This window comes from Sinocyclocheilus rhinocerous, unplaced genomic scaffold (genome assembly GCF_001515625.1).
Source record: "Sinocyclocheilus rhinocerous isolate Xijiao unplaced genomic scaffold, SAMN03320098_v1.1 scaffold873, whole genome shotgun sequence".
NCBI classification, from domain to species: Eukaryota; Metazoa; Chordata; class Actinopteri; order Cypriniformes; family Cyprinidae; genus Sinocyclocheilus; species Sinocyclocheilus rhinocerous.
The window spans coordinates 650,928-671,711 of record NW_015655580.1 but is presented as its reverse complement, the minus strand read 5'-3'; the positions used below and the strand labels follow the sequence as shown (position 1 = coordinate 671,711).

The following is a 20,784-nucleotide window of genomic DNA, read 5'->3' as shown; positions in this document are numbered from 1 at the left end:
CACAGTGTGCGTTACCTGTTGTGCCAATTAACTCTGTTTACATCCAGTCACGCTTTCCCATCGGAGCAACTACCTTAATTTTTGTGCCAGCGCGGGATTAAATGCTGCGTTTTCGTCTCCACTGGTAGGTAATATCTTGATTAACTTAATAATGATAAACGTAAGCCTTGATTCGTGTCGCGTTTTTCTTATAGCAATGTTCAAATCAAAGACGGCGGCGGCATCAAAGAAAGAACAACAACCCACAACACGTAGAGGTATGCAATTAAAAAATGCTGTATTTTTTATTTTTAAATTGTCTCCAAATTCATAACGAGGTCAGGGGCACGTTGTCTACATTTATCTGTAGCAACCCAAATTTAGCTAACCCTCTCATTGTGTAAACCTGTTTCCTTTACAAAAAAGAAACACATTTCTCAAGGACACGTGGAGTAGTCTAATGCCCGAAAATTGGTCAATAAACGGAAAGAAGGACACCATGAAAAATGGTATGCATGTTTAACTTCACTTTTACTTCAAATTGAAACTCTTACAATTGAGAAATTGAGATGTATAACCATTCTCTCTTTCTCTTTCTCTTTCAGGGACCAAGATGCAGAATGAATTGGAGTTGTACCCATTGGTCTGTCCAAACCCTTGTGTGTAGAAGACTTGCAATGATGATATTAATTGGATTTGTTCATGTTGTGTTTTAGAAAGATTTATAGGATAGTTATAGTGTCTATTATGGATTATACAAGCATTGTGAGAAGACTTTTATGTTCTTAATGTTTTGAGTTTCATATTTTACCAAGTGTTAGAACCTAGTGATACTTTTAAGCAGTGTACAAATGTTGGTGTTGCTGTTTTTAAGATTGGTGGTGTTTATAATAGAAAAGGTATTGCATTGCATTACATGAAAATAGAGGGGGACTAATTAATATTGATTGTTTGTAATAAATTCATATTTGTGAGTGTGACATATTTACACGATACACTATAACGTACAGCCTTAAAACAGCACAGATTTAAAAAAAAATAAAAAAAACTCAATTTTCAGTCAAAGAATGGTATTTAATTTAATGGTCTCTGCATGTTTCTTAATTACACAGACAAAACATGTAATTTCAGATTACACTTTAAACATTTCATTGTATTGTATGGTCAATGTACCATTTATCATGTTGCTGTGTAAACATGTTACTTCAGTTCTTGGTGTATCACCATTATTCCCATTAATGGCAAACGTTTGGCACCCTGTGCTGCCATGCATTGCACCTTTTTTTTAACGTGTTTTTTTTTTTTACAGTGTACATGAAAGCAGCCATTCCTTGTGTGTTATTCAATATATTGTAATATATTTACACAACATATTATTCTTTATCATTTCTAATATACCGTTATCTCATTTAATATATTGAGCATTCATAGATTAGGAAATATATTTTCTTTGTGTAAGGGAAGGCATAGTAAACATGGCCTGCTCTGGTACTTGCTGAGCTGCAGCGTTCAACTTAAAGTAATGCAGTCTAATAATGGAATGCAATACAATGTACTGTAATGCAATATAATGTTATGAGCTACAAATGAAAATGAATTGAATGTGAAATGAATTGTTGTGCTATTTAAGGTTTATTAAACTGTGTAGAGTCATTCGACTCCACTTCAGAGGTCAATGTGTAAATTAATTATCGCCCCCTTGTGTCCTTAAGAGGTTGCTGCAGCGAGATAAACCATGAAATTCTTAAACCGAGTAAAAGATCTTAGACCACATTCATTTGAGAGAAAAAAAAAGTTATATCATCACATTTTGAGGAACAGGACTGCGCAACAGTTTTCTCTATTTCTGTTTTATCACGTGATAGAAAGTCTAAGGCCTTCTTAAGCCGTACGGCTGACTTATCTAATCAGCAACAAATCAACCTTCCTTTAGCAACTTCCCCTGAAAATTAGTTGGCAACACTGCACAGTGTGCGTTACCTGTTGTGCCAATTAACTTTTAAACTTCTTAAATCAATTGTTTTAATCATTTTCAATGTTTTTAAATTCCTTGTTTTATTGTTGTGATTATTTTTTTTCTTTTCTTTTATGTAAAGCACTTTGAATTACCATTGTGTATGAAATGTGCTATACAAATAAACTTGCCTTGCCTTGCCTGCCTTGCCTTGCCTTGCAACAAGTTTTCAAACGGGTATCATGTTATATGAGATTCATGTTCAGGCTTTTGTGAGAAATCCCTTTGAATCGCAATTTCCATTCAAGAGCATTTCTCAACGAAATGGACTTTGACTGAGGTGGCGAGTGCCCGGCCCGCACATCTTTTCTTCTGCGGCTTTAGCGGATTTCAGTGACAGCAGTGCGAACATGTCGGGACATGCCTGTGTGTCCCAGCGCGCAGCGCCCTGTAGCGCACCGGGCAAATGTGCCAGTCGACTTCAACCGCAAGCGAAACTGGACCGAATTTGCCCAAAGCCACAGAAGACGATTACTTTAATGGGACAGAGAATTAAGTGACTGCTGAGATTTGCCCCTGTTGCAATGTAAGTGTGGATGAAACTGTCCTTAATACGTGACTTTACAGGAGATTCATGATAGCGGTGCATTGCTCTCTAGCAGTGCGCCCTAACGTTACTTAGTTCAGTTTGACCACTTTTCACTTTTCTTGTATTTTATGCCTCAATTAGATTATTCCCAACAGATCATTTAACTGAGGTATTTTTGTATTAGATGGCACCTCGATGTGTGCTCTCGCTTGATCTGAGATCTGGAATGGATGAAAATGAATGGACATTAATCTTTATTATTGAAACGAACGTAAATAGCTGACTGTAGCCTATATACATTGCAAGAAACTAGCGAAAGCTTTTTCCTTCTTAAATTTTTTTTTGCTAATAATTCGCTTTAGTGAAATTGACTGTAAATTCTAAACAAAATAATCTACTATCTATCTAATCTATCTAATATTTTTTTAAACAGAGGCTGACCTAAAACTATTATTAGATCGTATGCTAGATCGTTTTTTGAATTTTTAATTCTTACTAATACGGACTGGGAAATTATTCGTTTTTGCAGATTCTGTTCAAGCAGTTGTCTAATGTATTATGTTTTTGTACTTTAAAAACTAACCTAAAATCAAACGTTTGGGGCATAACGTTAAACAGGTTTAGAAATATTTAGTTGTAGCTAAACTGTTGCATTTAAAATGTACATTTAAAAATAATAACAAAAATGTAAATAAATCCATAGATAGGCTAGCCTATATTTAAGTTATATCTAGATCGAATTTAACCTTGAGCTTTGATTTTTAAATTAATTTTAATTCAGTGATTACTTCTAAGAAGTACACTGTAAAAAAATGGCAGCTATAGTTGCCAGAACTTTACTGTAAAATGTATACAGTATAAGATAATATAGATGATACAATAGAAAGCCACATAAAGAATCAGAGTACATGGCAGTGGCATGAAACATGGTCTATATTTGTGTATAGACAGTGTGCAGGGTCACACACACAACACTTAAATAATTCAATAAACATGAATTAAATAACAGAAAATGTAACACAAATGTACCAAATGTACATTGCTGATAACAAAAATAAGATTTTTTTTTAAATAAAATATAATTTTATTTGAAGTGTCATCCAGGGATTTCTGTGAATGTCCTTTTACTGTTTTTCACCATAAATTAAAATAGTTTTTATTCCCAAAACCATAAATTTGACAGTATTTTACGGTAAAATGGCATAATTTTAAGTTCATTTACACTTTTTCCCTGGATACTTACTGCCGATTAACAATTAAGAACTTCACTGGCAGTATATGATATTTTACATTCAGATCTCATAGTTTTGAATTGGTGTGTATTGTAAGCCAATATTGCATGCTATATGATTTAACTCTTTTTTTCCCCCCCTTCTCTTAGATATGGAATGGATTGCTCGATGGACGAATATTACAATGGTGGACAATGTCACAAGTGCCCACAATGTCCACCTGGCCAAGAACTGAAAGAGGTGAGAGAAAGAGCGATATTGTGTGTGAGTGAGCAAGAGAAATGCCCTGCTGTGTATCCATAATTTCAGGATTACTGTAAAGCAAACATTTGAAAAGTCATTCACTTTATTAATCAACATTTGAGAAGCCCAGAGGCTGTGTGAAGAAAACAAGACCTATAAATAACCGTCACTTATTTTTAAACGCATTTAGATAAACTAGCATATGAATCCCAGCAGTCAAAGTCAGCAACCTGTTTGACTGACTTTGTAAGACAATATATAAGTAGATACTGTTGTATTTATAAATATTTGATTATGCAGTGAATGTTTATCCTGCTGGAGGTGGGAACAGCTTCGACAAGTGGGGACACCAGCTTCTAAAGTTTGCTGGTCTTAGCTGGTGCTCAGTTGGTATAGCTGGTCAGCAAACTGCTCTCCCAGCCTGAAAGCCCAGCTGAAAACCCCAGCCCGACAAATCTGGAAGACTAACTAAGGCCAGCAAATCAGCCTATAGACTGGTTTATGCAGTTGTTTTTGACAAGTTAATCCAAATATTCCCATATAGTTTCTAATTTTGGCTAGTTTATCAGGTTATTTTGTAGCAACTGTTGGACTGATGGTTTAGTAGTCCTTGACATACAACTTAAGGATAAAATTAATTTTTCCATTTATAATTTCTAAGCTATTTAATAGCTACATTATCAATATTTTGATCGACAGTGTGTGTGTGTATAAACCATAGAATATATTAATAAAACACAGAAAAGTATTGATAATGTTACTTTTTTTTTTTTCAAATAATTGATTAAAATTGGCAGAGCCCCAAATTGTGGACTATGTAAACATGCTGTAGTATCATATCCCTGCCACCAGAGGCTTACACATGACCTTAAATGACTTGCAAACAGGGCAAGGTTACAAAAGCTGTGTTCTCAGAAAAAAATGGACACATCCAATGTACTTATCGTGTTACTGATTATGTTTGTGTGCTTGTGGGAGATTAGGACTGTGGTTATGGTGTAGGAGTGTCGGCAGTGTGTGACGTATGTGAAGTTCGGTGGTTTAAGGAAGTCTGGGGTTCTCACCCTTGCGCAATGTGCCAGAACTGCCGCAGACTCAACAGACACCAAACCAAGCACTGCACTCACACAGACAATGCAGTGTGTGGAAACTGCCTCCCTGGGTGAGACTTTCTCACACATACACACAAAACAACCTTTATGACATATGACGTTTATAACTGATAATTGTGATCAACCCACACACGACTGATTGCGTGAAACTTCACACCCAAAACTTCATAGACTCACACACACACACACACCTGTATCCTGGTTTTCAAACCGAAACCTTTTTTTTCTCTAATGAAAGTTTCTACAGCAAAATGCGACTGGATAGACAAGAAGATTTGGAATGCCTTCCATGTGGCCCCGCACCCTTCAGAAACATACAATGTAGCCGTGAGTACCATACTGATAAATACAACTTACACCAGCATGACTGAGTCCGAGCACGGTGTCAAGTTAAAAGCGTGTCTCCAGACCCCTTGTGTTCTGTTCAGTTCTGTTTTGCTTCATCCAGCTGTTTTTGAACAAAATGCATTCTATTTAACTGCCCCATAAGCAGAGCTCAATCAGAGAGGGCAACCCTCTACGGACACCTTGGCAATTGAATCACCACTGGCTAGTAAATTTTGTTGTTTACTCGCCAGACCGAAATACTATACTATACTATACTATATATATATATATAAAGCTGTACCATTTTACAAACATATATGTTGTAAAATGGCACAGCTTTTTAAATATCTGAAAGTACACTCTTAACATCAAGCAGTCAAGCATTATAATATGGCAATCAAGTATAGAGTGTAAATGGAGAGAGATGTTGCGGGCACGACGCTAAGTTGTGGCAGGCGCGACGCTTTGGTGCTGTGCACGCTGTTATGCATTTAAAGGGAGGAATAAAACATATGTTATGTGGCAAATAGGTTATTAATTGTAGAAATGCACTGTTTGTTTGTTTGTTTATATGCACAGCCCTCTACGAACACCTTGGCAATTGAATCAACAGCACAGATCGCTCGGCGGAGAGTGAAACTGATGCGCTCAGTCAGAGAGTGTTCGGCGAGTGAAAATATATCTGTGCTAAACTTATACTTAGCCTCCAACTCACACACTGGCGAGTAAAATCTGAGAATTTATTAGCAATTGGCTAATATTAGACATCATTTAGTCGCCCAGAGTGAATATTTAGTCGCATATGCGAGTGATTTACTCGCAATGTAGAGGGTTGATGCATCAATCGGAGTGTAAATGGAGAGAGATGTTGAAGCAGGCGCGACGTCTCGGTGCTGCGTGCGCCATTATGCTTTTAAAGGGAGGAAATCAATTGAAAACGCTCTCTCCACTGAGCTTGCTTATTTGCGGCATTATCTTATGGTTAATCCTCTCTTTAAATCCATAATGGAGCGCACAGCACCTGAGCGTCGCACCACCTGTTCGCAATAGCGGTGACGAGTCGCGAGGCAAGCGCATTCAGCGGGCAGGGTAACGTGGCAGGTCAAGTGGCAGGCGCACATAGCGGTGGCAGGTCGAGTGGCAGGCGCATTTAGCGGTGGCAAGTCGAGTGGCAGGTCGAGTGGCAGCTGCCACTGGCAGGCGCAAAGATTTTACCCTTACTCAAATTCTGTCATCATTTATTCACCCTCAGGTAGGAGTGTAACGATTTGCTCGTTTTCTCAATGCATTGATTACAAACCCTGACGATGCATATGCATTGATCTTGAAACATGGATTTTTGAATCATGAATTGTTGATTTCGGCCAATAATCGATTTAAAACGCTAAGAATTGAACGAATCACGATTTCAATGCTTAAAAAAAATGCGTTCGTTATTAGAGCAAACAGACATCGGGTGCATATACTTTTAGAATCATCATTCGCCGATAGAAATGTTAAAAACTGTGGCATTTTATTTTATGAAAATAAGATTAAGAAACTCTCATCATTCAAAGGTGTGTCATAAAATGTTACCCTATAGCCCAGTACACGGTATACATGAAATAATACTTTTAAAGCCTTTTTTTTTTTTTTTTAATCTTGGCTATACCCTAGTGAAAAATAAATATACTAAAATGTATTTGAAATAAATTTATTTCATGCTAAGTATAGCCTACTACAAATAAATTTACATATTTATGTACTTAATAAAAATACCCTGCAATTGTACTTTTAGTTGCCTATACTAAACTGGTATAAATTGTGCCAAATTGGAAGTAGTGCTGAAGTTCAACTAAAGATGAACTGAAGTATATTTGATTGTGCTTAAGTAGAACTATTGCAAGTATACTTCAGGTACACTTTAAATATCTTGCATTTAAATACATTTATTATTAAAATATCATACAACCCTCATCATTAGTGACATTAAAACACATTTTTGGCTTAATATTAAAGTAACTCCAAATAAAGTTTAATTCGACTTTTTATATCAGTAAGTCTCGAGTGATGCAGTAAATATGTTAATAGATTAGTTTGAAATAAATGTAGGCAATTTTAAATATATTACTTTTTACTAGGGTAAATTTCTACATATGCCATATGTCATGCCATAGCATCATTAAACTATCATCTAACAATGGAAAAGTTTTTTTTGTTTGTTTGTTTGCCCTCTCTGACTTCATAAAGGCTGCTGTGTAATTTGCCCCCTGAGTAAGCATTTAAAGAATTTAGGGGAAGCGTTTAAATAATACTGTGAATGCACTTAAAGAATGCACAACCGTTAATTAAATCGCATATCATTTAATTGTGAATCGCCTCGAATTGAATCGTTCTGAATTTGCAAAAATCGTTCTTGAATCGCATCAAAACCTTATGGATCGTGAATCGAATCGATTCGCTGTTTACCCAATGATTCACAGCCCTACCCTCAGGTTGTTCCAAACCCGTTTGAGAGATTCCTTCTTCTGCACATAACAAAAGGAGGTCATTTTAATGAGTATCCATTTGGGTGAATTCAATAAAATGGCAGTAGATCAAAGCACCTGAGATTGTGGAAAAAGCTTGTGTGGTTTGATGATAATTTTGTAATTGCTAAACATTTCAAGTGAAAAACAACCTGATATTTAAGCCATCCATCTTATTTTTAACATTAAAGTAAGTTTCACAGCCTGTATTTTTTCAGCACCCATGTTAAAAGAATAGTTCACGCAAAAATGAAAATGAGCATGCACACAGAAACGCGCCTCTCAGACAGCGCAGAAGTACTGAATTCAGTTCTTTTCGTGTCTTATCGCACATGAACAGAGATATACACACAGAATGATGTCTGTGAATTGTCTGTTTTGATGAGTATTCACGTAAACACACTTGGTTATGTGAACAGAAGCAGTTGGGAGAATATCAGATGTGTATCAGTATATTGCATCCGTGCATTCGGTTTTAAGTGGACAGCATGTTAATCAAGCAACAAAAGAAAGAGAGAAAATCTTTCATGCTTAAAGACACTTTCTTCACATTTTCATCCTCTAAAATTTGTGGTACTCTCTTCACCCCTGCTCGCACTCATTCTTTCCATGCTCTTATCTGAGCTTCAGTACTTTTACTCCTTTTCTCACTGTTTTATCTCTATTCTCTTTATTCTCTCAACGTGATTACGGGTTAAGTAAGGGAGAAGGTATTTATCCAGCAAGGATCAGTCATTGCTCTTTGAAAGTGCTCAGCATGGACTGAGGGTCGATCCTCCCTGAACCCACTTCATCATGGATTGACAGAGGTCTTTTAGCATTCTGCTGATCAGATACACCACCAGCAACAGGAAGAGGGGTGCTTAGAAAAAAGGGAAGGCAACAGAATAAGGCAGCTGCGGTTGTTGTGTTTTTAAAAGCAAGACTCATTAAGATTTGCCGTGCTATTGATTCATATCCTTATAGTTGTTGATGAGTGCAGGTTCTAAAAACTTTGGAATCTGTTGATTGTGTTTTAAAAGAATAGTTTACATAGACAAGAAAATTCCATCAGGATTTATTCACTCTCATGTCATTCCAAACCTATATCGTGCTTATTTTAAGTGGAACACTAAGAAGAATTTCTTGAAGAATATGAAAAAATTGTGATCATGTTTGTTAAGCTTCAAAAAAAAAAGTAGTTTATTGGACTTGTGTGTTATATTTCAAGTCTTCTGCAGCCACACAATTTATGTAATGAAATGGAGTTGTTAATGACTAATAATAATCTTCCTCTCCAGTGATCATTGAGTCAGTGAGTCACCTGAGAACTGAATCTTTAAACAAATCATTCTTTTGACCACTGATTTTTTTTTTCAATTGTCTGTTTCATATAAATCAGTCTGATTAATGTTTTTACTATTTACTGACATAGTAAAAGACCCAAAACATACAACCTTCAAAGTGCTTAATTACCAAACCAAATAAATAAATACAATTACTGAATTCAACAACAGAAAGAAAGAGTAAATAATGACAGAATTTTAGAATGAAAGTTGATCTTGGTAGTATGTGTTCTAACTGATTCTTCCATTTTTAGGTGAAGGGGGGACTGGTGTTGCAAAAGCCCAGACCTCAGCACCTCCCATCCAAAATGTATCGTCCATATTGACTGCTTGTGCAGCAACAGCTATATTAACAACCATCCTATTTACAATTGTGTGTGTCACCTACCAGACACGGTCTTCACTCCGGAAAACATGCAAACGTATGAATATACATGCACTGAATATACAGTACATACAACAGTAATCCACTAAACCACTAGGTGTGGCTTAAAACATAAATGTAACTCACATTTCATTCAACCTCTACTCTCAGGTTGTTTATCACCAGTCAGTAACAGTCATCGTGACAGTGATGCAGCTTCGGTTCCAATGACAACCCTGCACACAGTGATGCAGGACGCAGAAGCGGACACATCAAGTAAGTGTGCATGACAGGCTTTGAGTTACAGCTTGATTACAGACACAATGAGAATGTGATGTAAAAAAAAAAAAACAATTCCGCCTATACACCACATGGCAAAAAAAAATCACTTTCAAAAAGAGATTCAAGCTATCCGCAATCCGCCATTTTCTCTGTTTTCACAATGGCTTTTCAAATGTGTTTCAGAAGAGTAGAAAAGAATAATTCATATTTTTAACTAGACCACAAAAGATGATTTAAAAAAAATGTCCAGCATGCTCGTCCATATAAAGGCAGTGGATAGAGATTAGCATCAAGTTTTCAAAAATAGATGAAAAAATATCACAGAATTAGGGATGCAACGAAATGAAAATTATTGGCCAAAACCGAACAAAAGGAAACACTGGGCCAAAGGTTGGATACCGAACATGGTTTTTCGCATTTTTTCCCCATGTATTTTGCCATTTTCTTTCACCAATACATAAATTAAATAGCCAAAATGTGCTTTTTACTGTTTTGTCTTGTTTTTCAAAGAAAAAATCAATTAAAAAACAATCATTTCAAAATATTTACTTAACACTGAACGTTTTCTAACATTTTAGCAGACATTATACCAACAAAGCACAATTTAACTTAAAATTAATAAGTTAGTAAAATAATATTCTTGGGCCATTTTTGAGACTTGAATCAGGCATGTATTTTTTTTACTGTACAAATAAAAGCAGCCTTGCTGAGCAGGAGAGGATTCTTTTAAAACATTAGAATATATTACAGATCCCAATTTGAACACTATGTGTGAATGTTATAATAAATGTATTAATAGAGCTGTTGTAATCATTATTATTGTCTTTTTTATTTTATTTTACAGAACAACAGTAAAATTACAATACTAACATTTATGAATGTCGATGGAATTCTTGCTTTTTCTCAGCTTTTATTTTGGCAGAAACCCGCAGGAAGTTTTATAAATGATTCTCATTACGAGTTTGGGAAGATGTTTGTCGCACGTATCGCATTGTCACATGCCTTTAAAAATTTTCATAAATTCAAAAAAATGTTACGGAGCAACTGACTGTTTCAGCACATATTTTCCTCTCGCTTTGGACTTTGAACCCTGGCAAACAAGCAGATAGAGCCGCGAGCTTGTGCAGCGCTGTCAGAATACGTGCAATGCGTGCGTATATTAGAAAACATAACATTCTGCAATTTATTTACTAATTGTTTAAGGCCATTTCACGATTTCAATCATCATCAGTAAAAATCAACAACCACCCTTCCTCTTCTCATCGAAGACATGTGATGCAGTACTAAACAGTCTCTCGCTGTCAGTGCTTGTAATGACAGTCTTTCTCTGACAGTTTTAAATATTTCCACACTGCCGACATGTTTGCTGCATTAGTGCCTGTTATCATTATCATGTGCGTGTAACATCATTGTTCGGTACAATTTATTTTTGTCTTTTTGCTGATCATGCAATACACCGAAAGAGCTTTTTTTTTTTTTTTTGCTATTGTTGGCCGAATAATTTCGGTTGCCGAACATTTGGTGCATCCCTACACAGAATGGTCCCATACATCATGTGCCATATATTCCAAGTGTTCTGGGGGTATATGACAGGGTTTGGTGAAAACCAAACCTAAATTTAATGTATTATTTATAGTGCTGGGTAACGATTAATCACGATTAATCGCATTCAAAATAAAAGTTTTTGTGAACATAATATACTGTATATTTGTGTACTGTGTATATTTATTATGTATATATAAAGACACACACATACAGTATATATTTAGAAAATATTTACATGTATTTACATGTTTATATATATAATATTATGCACACAAAAACTTTTATTTTGGATGCGATTAATCGTTGCCCAGCACTAATTATTTAACAACAATTCTGACCTTGGCTGCTGGTCTCTGAAAATGACTTTGTGTTCATTAAATGAAATAATTTACCAACGGGAAAAATTTGCAACTGTATTTCCCATGTCTTAGGAGTTACGAGCCTGTCATATTTAAATAGCAATATTAATTACCAGTCTGCTTTTTCACTCTCGCTGCGTCGGGCATGTAACCTGCCAAAACTCAAATGGAATCGCAATTCCTTTTGCATTTGAATTTCCGATGTCTACATGGAAAGCTGCCAATCATCGTCAGGGGCGGGACTATACTAGGGGGCGTTAAATACATACATAGTAAGCAGGAAAATACTTTTAGATTTGCACTGTGTGTTTGATTAAGTGCATCAAGTGGAGTGCAAACGGTAAAAGGTCTTGAGGCAGGTGTGACACGCTCTCTATTATGGATTAAAAGTGTGAGTGTAAACAGTGAGAGATGCTGAGACAGGTGAAAAGCGGCACGGTCGTCTGTGAGTGACGTCACCTCCCAATACAAACACGCCCCCTAGTATAGTCCCGCCCCTGACGATGATTGGCAGCTTTCCATGTAGATATCGGAAATTCAAATGCAAAAGGAATTGCGATTCCATTTGAGATTTGGCAGGTTACATGCGCAACGCAGCGAGAGTGAAAAAGCAGACTAGTAAATAATATTGCTATTTAAATATGACAGGCTTGTAACTCCTAAGACATTAATGAAGGATTTGCAATTGCATTTGGATTATGTCACAATTTATGCGTCCACATATTGAAAACGCAATTGAAAATACAATTTGCTATTCTATTTGAAAATTGTCCGGAAAATCGTTCCATAAAAATCATCAGTGCTTATAATTACATTATGTGTATTTGTATATTTATTTAAAAGAGAGAAAGAAAGAGATGTGATGATTGTGTGCTTGACTTGTTTGGTCTGTGTCCCGTAAGATCCTTGCCTGCTATTGAAGCACTCCTGCACTCTTAATGACATCACCACCACGATGACCTCTGATCTTGGCCTGCATAGGTGTGAGGTTCTTCCTCTGATGCGAAGCTCGGCCTGCACAGATCCTGGAACGGGAGTCATCATGCAGGCAGCAGAAACACCTGAAGTTTCTTCTTCAGACTCCTCCCTCTCCAGCCAGCATGTCATTCTCACTCTAGTAGGAGGACAGTCTGCAGTGAGGCCCTGCTGTGCCGTAGAGCAGCAAACAGCCTGGGGGCTTCATGCTCCTGTAGAGTGCACTGAACTGGACCTTCAGTATCTCTCCAATGCCCCAGAGCTCCAGACATTCAGACCTTCAGACTTCATAGCCAGAAATATCCCACAGTGCCCTCAGGCCTGATTCTGCAGGACCTGGAGAGAAGAGAGCGAGAAGAGAAAGTGGAAAAGGAGATTGTTAACGTGAAAAGAGATCATAGCTGCAAACGTACGATTATGGTAATGAGACACTTAAAGAATCAACATACACACTCAATACAATTCAACATACACACTCAATACAATATATATATATATATATCATGTGAAGTTCATTGAAATAAGTGTGCTACTGTAGTTGTTTGAGGTTTCTGCAATGTGAGAAACAGGTGCTTATTAGCACAAAAGGACATTAACAGGAGAGAGGCAGAGAAAAAAAAGATCTTAATTTGCCTATAAAGTCGCAATTAACAGAAGTAGCAACAGATGTTTTCTTCAGTATTTTGATGTACATCTGAGTGAACTGGATTATCAAAGAAGGAAAAAAATGTAGAGTGGGACTTAGTTCTATCCATTGGTTGTTGATAGCTTGTTGATCATTCACAAGAAGATCAATAGCATATTTAAAAATGTTGATTTAATTCCGACTTTAATTGAACACATCACCCATTTACATTTAGCGAATAGTTCACACAAAATTAAAATTCTGTCAGTATTTACTCACTCTCGTCAGTCCAAACCTATAAGCTAATATAATTATAATGTCAGAATTTTAATTGAGAAAGAACTGCTTTAAAATTGTTTTTTCATTCAGTGAATGTATAAAAGCTGGAAAGACATGAGGGTAAATAAATGATGACAGAATTCAAATTTCTGTATGAACTACACTACCATTCAAAAGTTTGGGATAAGATTATTTTTCCAAATGAATAAATTTAACAATTTTTTTTTTTTTGTGGATTCTAAATTAATGAAGTTTAGAATCCACAAAAAATATTAAGCAGCACAACTGATTTCAATTTTGATAATAATAATAATAAATTTTTCTTGAGCACCAAATGAACATATTAGAATGATTTCTGAAGGATCATGTGACACTGAAAATTCAGCTTTGCCATCACATATTTCAAATAAATTACATTTTAAAATATATATAAAATGTTTTAAATTGCAATGATATCTCACAGTTACAATTTTTACAGTACTTTTGATCAAATAAATGCCGCCTTGGTGAGCATAAAATAATTATTTCCAAAAGATTAAAAACTCAAACGTTCTGAACATTAGTTCAAATTAGTCCCTTTAAATTACGTAGGTTATAGTATCTGCTCAATGTAAGCTTACTCCTGCTGTCTATAGTCAAAGCCCAGGAAATGGATAATGTCCTCCTGAAACCTCAGTGATGCAGGTCATGTTCTTCATTGGTCTGTGCTTAGTTATAATAATAATAACATAATAATTCATTACATTTATATAGCGCTTTTCTGCTTTTCTAAGCACTCAAAGCGCTCTACATTGTGAGGGGGGATCTCCTCATCCACCACCAGTGTGCAGCATCCACATGGATGATGCGACGGCAGCCATAGTGCGCCAGTACGCCCACCACACACCAGCTTATTGGTGGAGAGGAGACAGAGTGATGAAGCCAATCAGTAGATATGGGGATGATTAGGAGGCCATGATGATCAGAGGCCAATGGGAAAATTTGGCCAGGATGCCGAGGTCACACCTCTACTCTTTTCGAATAACATCCTGGGATTTTTAATGACCACAGAGAGTCAGGACCTCGGTTTAACGTCTCCGAAGGACGGATATAACAACTATACTAGACCTGCTACAAAAGCCATAACTGGACTTTATGGAGACTGCGCTTGATTTTGCTAATCACTGGATTTTTAACTACCACTACTATTACCATTACTGATGACAGCCTCATAGTACCTGATTTGCTGTTTACTTTGCTAAAACTTTTTCGAGTTTTGGACAGAACAGTAGTATGCTGCCGGGCAAACCAAACTGTCTTATGCCTAAACGGTGTCACATTACTAGGCTTTGGCATTGCATTACTACTATAAACCAGCAAAACATAAAACAATTAATTTTATTGTACATTAAATTTAACTGACAGCACGTGTAAAAAGATTATGGGGGAATTCTGGCTATCACAGGTTGTTGCGTGAACCCGCCTTGACTTTAGAATAATTATCCTAATCCTTAAAGCTTCAGGTCTTAGATGTGGCTAAGTGTTTTGCTATTCGGCCCGAATCAGTTTTCTAAAGTGTTTTTGAAAAATCTACATACCCTGCCTTTAAGTATCAAAAATGGAACATGCCACAACACGCGGTATTGTGATATTATTGCCTGTGATAAAGCTTGACATTGTGTCCCTTACATTCCACGTAAATGGGTTTCATCTCAATTAGTTTTTTTTGGCTGTCTTAAATTGAATAAGCACAGGATGTTTTTGAGATTGTTAAATGCATCTCTCCAACACTTTCATAGCCTCTATAGCCCATTAGTGCTGCAGGGCAACAGTATGTGAGCACATGTCAATCAGATTTACCACTTTTTTTTAAAAGCTTTTTATTTTACAGCAGTGCAAAATTGGAGCTAAATTCTAAAGGACCTGTGCACACAGAATATTCCATGCTTCAGGATTTTGACAGGATTTAACAACATTTATCCAAAAACTCAGTTACACAAATTCAAGTACACAACCACTAATGTACAGTAAGTTAACTGCACAGAGGACATGATGTTTTCGATACTCCTAAAATATAATTTAACCTCATTACAATCAGCATGTGCAAACCTGTCTTAAAACACGTGCATTACAGTTCTTTGAAGAAGACTGCAGTTAGTCGCCCGAGGAGCGAGATCTATTGCAAATAGAAGTGTTATCGTGTGGGCTAACGGCGGTTCTTAAGTCATTAGGTGTGTCTGTGAATACACAAAAATGTTTTTGATGTGGTTTGGTGAACAGACGCAGATGGGATGCCACAGGTGCCACAAAAACTGTACAATATTGCAATGGATATTCGGCTTCACTCTGTCCAAACTGGTTTTTATACTCCATATGTGTGGCCCTTACTTCACAGGCTTTGAGCTTGAAAGTATAAAATAATGCAACAAAATGATCATTCTGAAATGAAGATTGATACATTCTTCTCCTATTTTATTCTGGTGACATTAAAGTGCATTTTTAAAAATAACAGCAGTTTTGTTAGATCTAGCCTATTTCCTGAGTAGTTTCAGAGTTGGCATTTTAAGTTGCTGGGAATGAGGCATAGCAATGACCTCTTCAAAACGGACCGCATCCAAAAAGGCATTTAAAGCAATTGTTCCTCTTTTTGCACCTTAGATAAATATTGCTTTTAATTTGTAAAGCTAATTTAAAAGCTTGAACATTTTAGCATTTATATGTGATTTTTCTTCTACTGTAAAATGGTGCTAGTTTCTTTTTTGTATATTTTGCATATTTGTAGCCAAATTTCTCTATAAGTCTGCCTGCATTTTGTTGTGCTAAACATTTATTGAGTATTGTTGTGTTAAAAACCACACATTCACTGTAAAATATATATCAGAGTTCTATTTTTTTTTTTTTTTTCAAAAAAAAAAAAAATCATCAGTGTTAAATGTGGCAAACTGTGTTGTATTGTAGTAACAGTAGGAGTTTTTCTACTTTAAGTTGAACGTGTTCTTAATGAATCGGGTACATTATTTTGCGGAATAATGCAATGATGTTATTGTTGTCAGTGTTGTTTTGTGTAGTATATTTCAAATAAATTGTTTTTCTACTTTTTTCATTATGCTAATGTCAGATTTTCGTTTATTTTGCGTCAGTACACCAATGCAAGGTGTCGCCAAGTCAATGTATAAAACATACATTAAAACAATTATTTGGGTAATAATTTATTTATTTTTTTTTAAAGTTGACCTTAAACATTTTGTATATCAAACTGAAAATGCACAAGCTGTACTGAAAGAAAAACTCATATTAAGATGTGACTGCCCTCTACTGTTCATTTGTAAACAATGGAGGTTTATATTTAGCAGCACCTGTCTCTAGTGCCTATTTGCTGAAACTTCAGGTCATTTGATCTGTCTTTTCTTCTCAGATATTTGCATGTGTGTTTACATTTTACAGTAAAGCTCGAGATAACGAAAATACGGAAACTGGGATTTCGAAACATAATCCAGCAAAAACGTGTAATCCAGTGTTAGCCTAATTGCTTATGTAGGATTTACCACATCAGTTCTCACATCATTTTCACATTTGGTAAGCAAATGGTTTGCTGTGAATTAAGTAGAGTCGAGAGTACAACTCTATGCTGAAGAAATCAACAAACAGAAAAAAAAATATTTTAACACCTCACAGGTGAACACACAGGAGAGATGCATATGGCCTGTATACTAAATAGAGTCTGTAGAGTCCCTTCAGAATGCGGTCACGCAAGGGCGTTCCCAAAGCGAATCTCGACGCAGCTCGAGTTCCTGAAGGGGAACGGATTTGGAGAAATTTAGCATTACATCACTTCGCTCACCAATGGATCCTTTGCAGCGACGGGTGCTGTCAGACCAAACAGCTGATAAAAACATTACAATAATCCACAAGTAATCCACACAACTTCAGTCTATCAATTAATCTCTTAAAGTAAAAAGCTGTGTATTTGTAGAAACGAATCCATCATACAACATTTTTAATGTCAGACCATTGCTAAAATATGCAATATTGCTTTCTACAGTGAAAAAATTTGTCTTTTTTGAATCAGAAGAAAAATGCACAGATTAAGGACCGTTTACAAGCAAAAACACTCCAAAAGCATTTTAAACAAATATGTTGATAATTTTTGATGTCAGAGGATAACAGGGAACTTTTTCACTAGAGGATGTGTTATTATGGATTTTGTTTCTTACAAACACGCAGCTTTTCACAAGACATTAATTGATGGATTGAAGTCGTGTGGATTATTGCGATGTTTCACCGCAGACGATCCACTGGTGGGCAAGTGATGTAATGCTAAATTTCTCTAAATCTGTTCTGATGAAGAAACAAGCTCATCTACATCTTGGATGGCCTAAGCGGACATTTTTGAGGTTAAATTTTAATTTAACTATTCTTTTTAGTTTACAAGTCTTTGGACATTTTAGGGAAAAATCTGAGACAATACTAATGTTGAGGGCTCCATTAAGCTATAAACCTGTGAGCAATAAAAATCTCTTTATGTTATTCACAATACAGCATTTTAGAATCATATTTCTTAGAAAATTATCCTAAAGATTGAAAGTCAGAGACTATGTAGATTACCTGTAATGATGATGTTTTAAGGGAATTTAAGTTGTAGCGGTTGTAGTTCCTCCCTAGACTACTTAATTAAAATGAGTTCATGTAGATTCAAAATGAAGATAGAGATGGAAGGTGCTGGAGGGATAAACTGTCAAGGGATTGGCTATATATGTGTAAGCTCTTGTGCTGTGATTGACAGGACAAGATGAACAAGCTCTTGACTTGACCTATCATTTGGGAAACAATTAAGAGAATAATATAGAGTGGGAAATCTTGTCAGGTGCTGTGGGAATAAGAGGTGAAAGACAGATGAATGATAAGATTTGCCAAGGTTAAATTAATGTTTGCGGGACATTGCTTTAACTCAAATTGGGGCAGATGTAGACAAGGTTACAGCTATTCTAAAAACCCCAGATCATGACTGTCTCTTGAAGACCTTGACTGACTTGGCAATTACTTCAGGAAGTGAGAAATAAAGCCGCACAGAGACAGAATGCAGTGCGTAATGTCACTGGTGCAGAATACATTAGCTAGAAATAGGCTATTATACATCCTAGTGCTTCTTGTCCTATAGTGTAATGGCATTATTTCTCACTGGAGTAACACGCCAAACAGAGCACTCAGAGTAGCAGAATAAGCCCCCCCAAAAATGGACATGATTGAGAAGATAACAGTATTGTTCACTGTGGACACTATTTGCAGCTGCCAGAGGGATGTGGATCAATGTGTCCAGTTCTGACTCTGAGTGAGTCTGATACTTAAGTTTTCTTATTACAGCATAATATTAGATTTCTTCTAATACATTCAATTTTCACACTCAGTACAACTGCAGATGGGAACGTCTTAAAAGGTATGTTCTTACAATTCCTTCCATCTAATGGGATAGTTCATCCAAAAAAACAACAACTTTTACTTAGAGTTTACTCATTTACTTGTATTTACTTTGTCATCATTTACTTACCCCCATGTTGTTCTAAACCCATGATTTGACTTTAACTGAACACCACTGAAATAATGAATAATGTCATGGTCAGTCTTTTTCCAAGAAATAACCATTAACAGGGAATGGTGTGTTCATACTTCAGAGAGGACATTAAATAGGCAATTAAGAGCACTTCAGTAAGATTAAATACTTTTGGCTGCAAGAACTCTGCTGTTCCAAACAGAAACAGCACGGTTATCACATTCACAGCCATGTTAACTTGAAAAACAGCAATAGGCTATAGCGTGTGTGATGATATTGCTTTTATATAGCCTAACAGTTCAACAAGAACTTGCATGCTGCACTGCCGGTTATTTTGTCTGTTTTGCTCCACCAATGAAAGTATCTCCAAACAAAGTCAAAGCACAACCTTGGCACTTCTTTGAGCACCAGTGGGTGGGGTTTAGCCTACTTCCTGAATGAATCAGTGTGTTTGGAGGAATCGGTTCGACGTACTATAACTCACTCATAAACAGAGCTGGGTAGATTACTTACAAATTGTAATCCGTTACTGATTCCAAATTACATGACAAAAATTGTAGTTAATAACGTAATCCATTACATTACACATTTTAGGTACTATTATCAGACAATTTTTTGGTTTCTTTTGACATGACATAAACATGAAGTGCATTAAACATTACCTTACCTCAAGGTTTCCCAAATGGGGTTAGTAAAGAAACTGTCTGCAGGGGGTTCGTGAGTTTAATGAAAAGCTAATAATTAACTAAATCATAATAATGTAAAAATAAATAATAAAAAAAATTAAATAAATCAAAATAAAACACTTACTAAAAAGATTTAATATTTTATTTGCTTACCTGCATGTCATTTGACCATTAACTAACGCCAGAGAACCGTGAACATGCTAATGTGCTACTTATTAAAATATTTATTTTAAAATTTCACAGGTACTTCAATTAAATATATTAGGTGAAAGAGGTTCAGATGACAAACATTTTGGGAATGGCTGCATTACATGCAGCCTAAATAAGTAGTAACATGAATTTGTGCATTTTAATGTGTTTGAAAGACAAAAGCCTTCCAAAGGTATAGTAATTAATTGGTCAAACTATAATTCAGATAACAATTAACGTGTTCATCAGTAGTTGATGCAATGTTTAAACACCCAGTGGTCAAATGCTGTGTATGACAGTAGGCTATATTTTAAGCAGTAAGCTATTTTAGGAAGGAACATTTAAAATATGAATAGAAATTAGGGAGAATCAATAAGTTACAAATAATTTACAGATTTTGTGTGAATAATATGTAATCATGCAATCAAAGTAACTGTAGTCTGATTACGAGTAGCCTATTTTATAATGTAATTTAATCTAACTACAAGTACTTTTAAGGCACATGTAACAGATCGGCCAGGCTCCGCCACCACCCAATCACAACGATCCCTCTCACCTGAGTTCTGAGCACCTGCACCTGTCACCAATCAAGCACCTCATTACCAGCCTGCATAAAAGCACACACCTCAGACACCCTCACTGTCCGGTCTCGTATACACGTAGAGGACTCAATGACTTTGCTACT

The 20,784-nt window shown here is 36.0% G+C and overlaps 1 protein-coding gene and 1 long non-coding RNA gene across 2 annotated transcripts; both read left to right on the top strand.

Annotated features, from left to right (window-relative positions):
• Window positions 1-10: 10 nt before the first annotated feature.
• Window positions 11-630, top strand: LOC107718667 (uncharacterized). The gene is made up of 4 exons (XR_001637439.1): window positions 11-128; window positions 195-257; window positions 406-488; window positions 585-630. It is a non-coding gene; the product is annotated as an uncharacterized LOC107718667 (long non-coding RNA).
• Window positions 631-2,351: 1,721 nt separating this feature from the next.
• On the top strand, window positions 2,352-13,449 carry eda2r (ectodysplasin A2 receptor). The gene is made up of 7 exons (XM_016525857.1): window positions 2,352-2,519; window positions 3,904-3,994; window positions 4,981-5,159; window positions 5,348-5,436; window positions 9,523-9,690; window positions 9,804-9,908; window positions 12,721-13,449. The coding sequence occupies exons 2-7, from the start codon at window positions 3,911-3,913 to the stop codon at window positions 13,116-13,118; spliced, it is 1,023 nt and encodes a 340-aa protein (XP_016381343.1). The 5' UTR covers window positions 2,352-2,519; window positions 3,904-3,910; the 3' UTR covers window positions 13,119-13,449.
• The last annotated feature ends 7,335 nt before the right edge of the window (window positions 13,450-20,784 follow it).

Coding starts and splice junctions, on each gene's coding strand:
- eda2r (XM_016525857.1), top strand. CDS start 3,911: ATGGATTGCTCGATGGACGAATATTACAATGGTGGACAATGTCACAAG. Junction 3,995..4,980: donor CTGGCCAAGAACTGAAAGAG/GTGAGAGAAAGA, acceptor GTGGGAGATTAG/GACTGTGGTTATGGTGTAGG. Junction 9,909..12,720: donor CGCAGAAGCGGACACATCAA/GTAAGTGTGCAT, acceptor GTGTCCCGTAAG/ATCCTTGCCTGCTATTGAAG.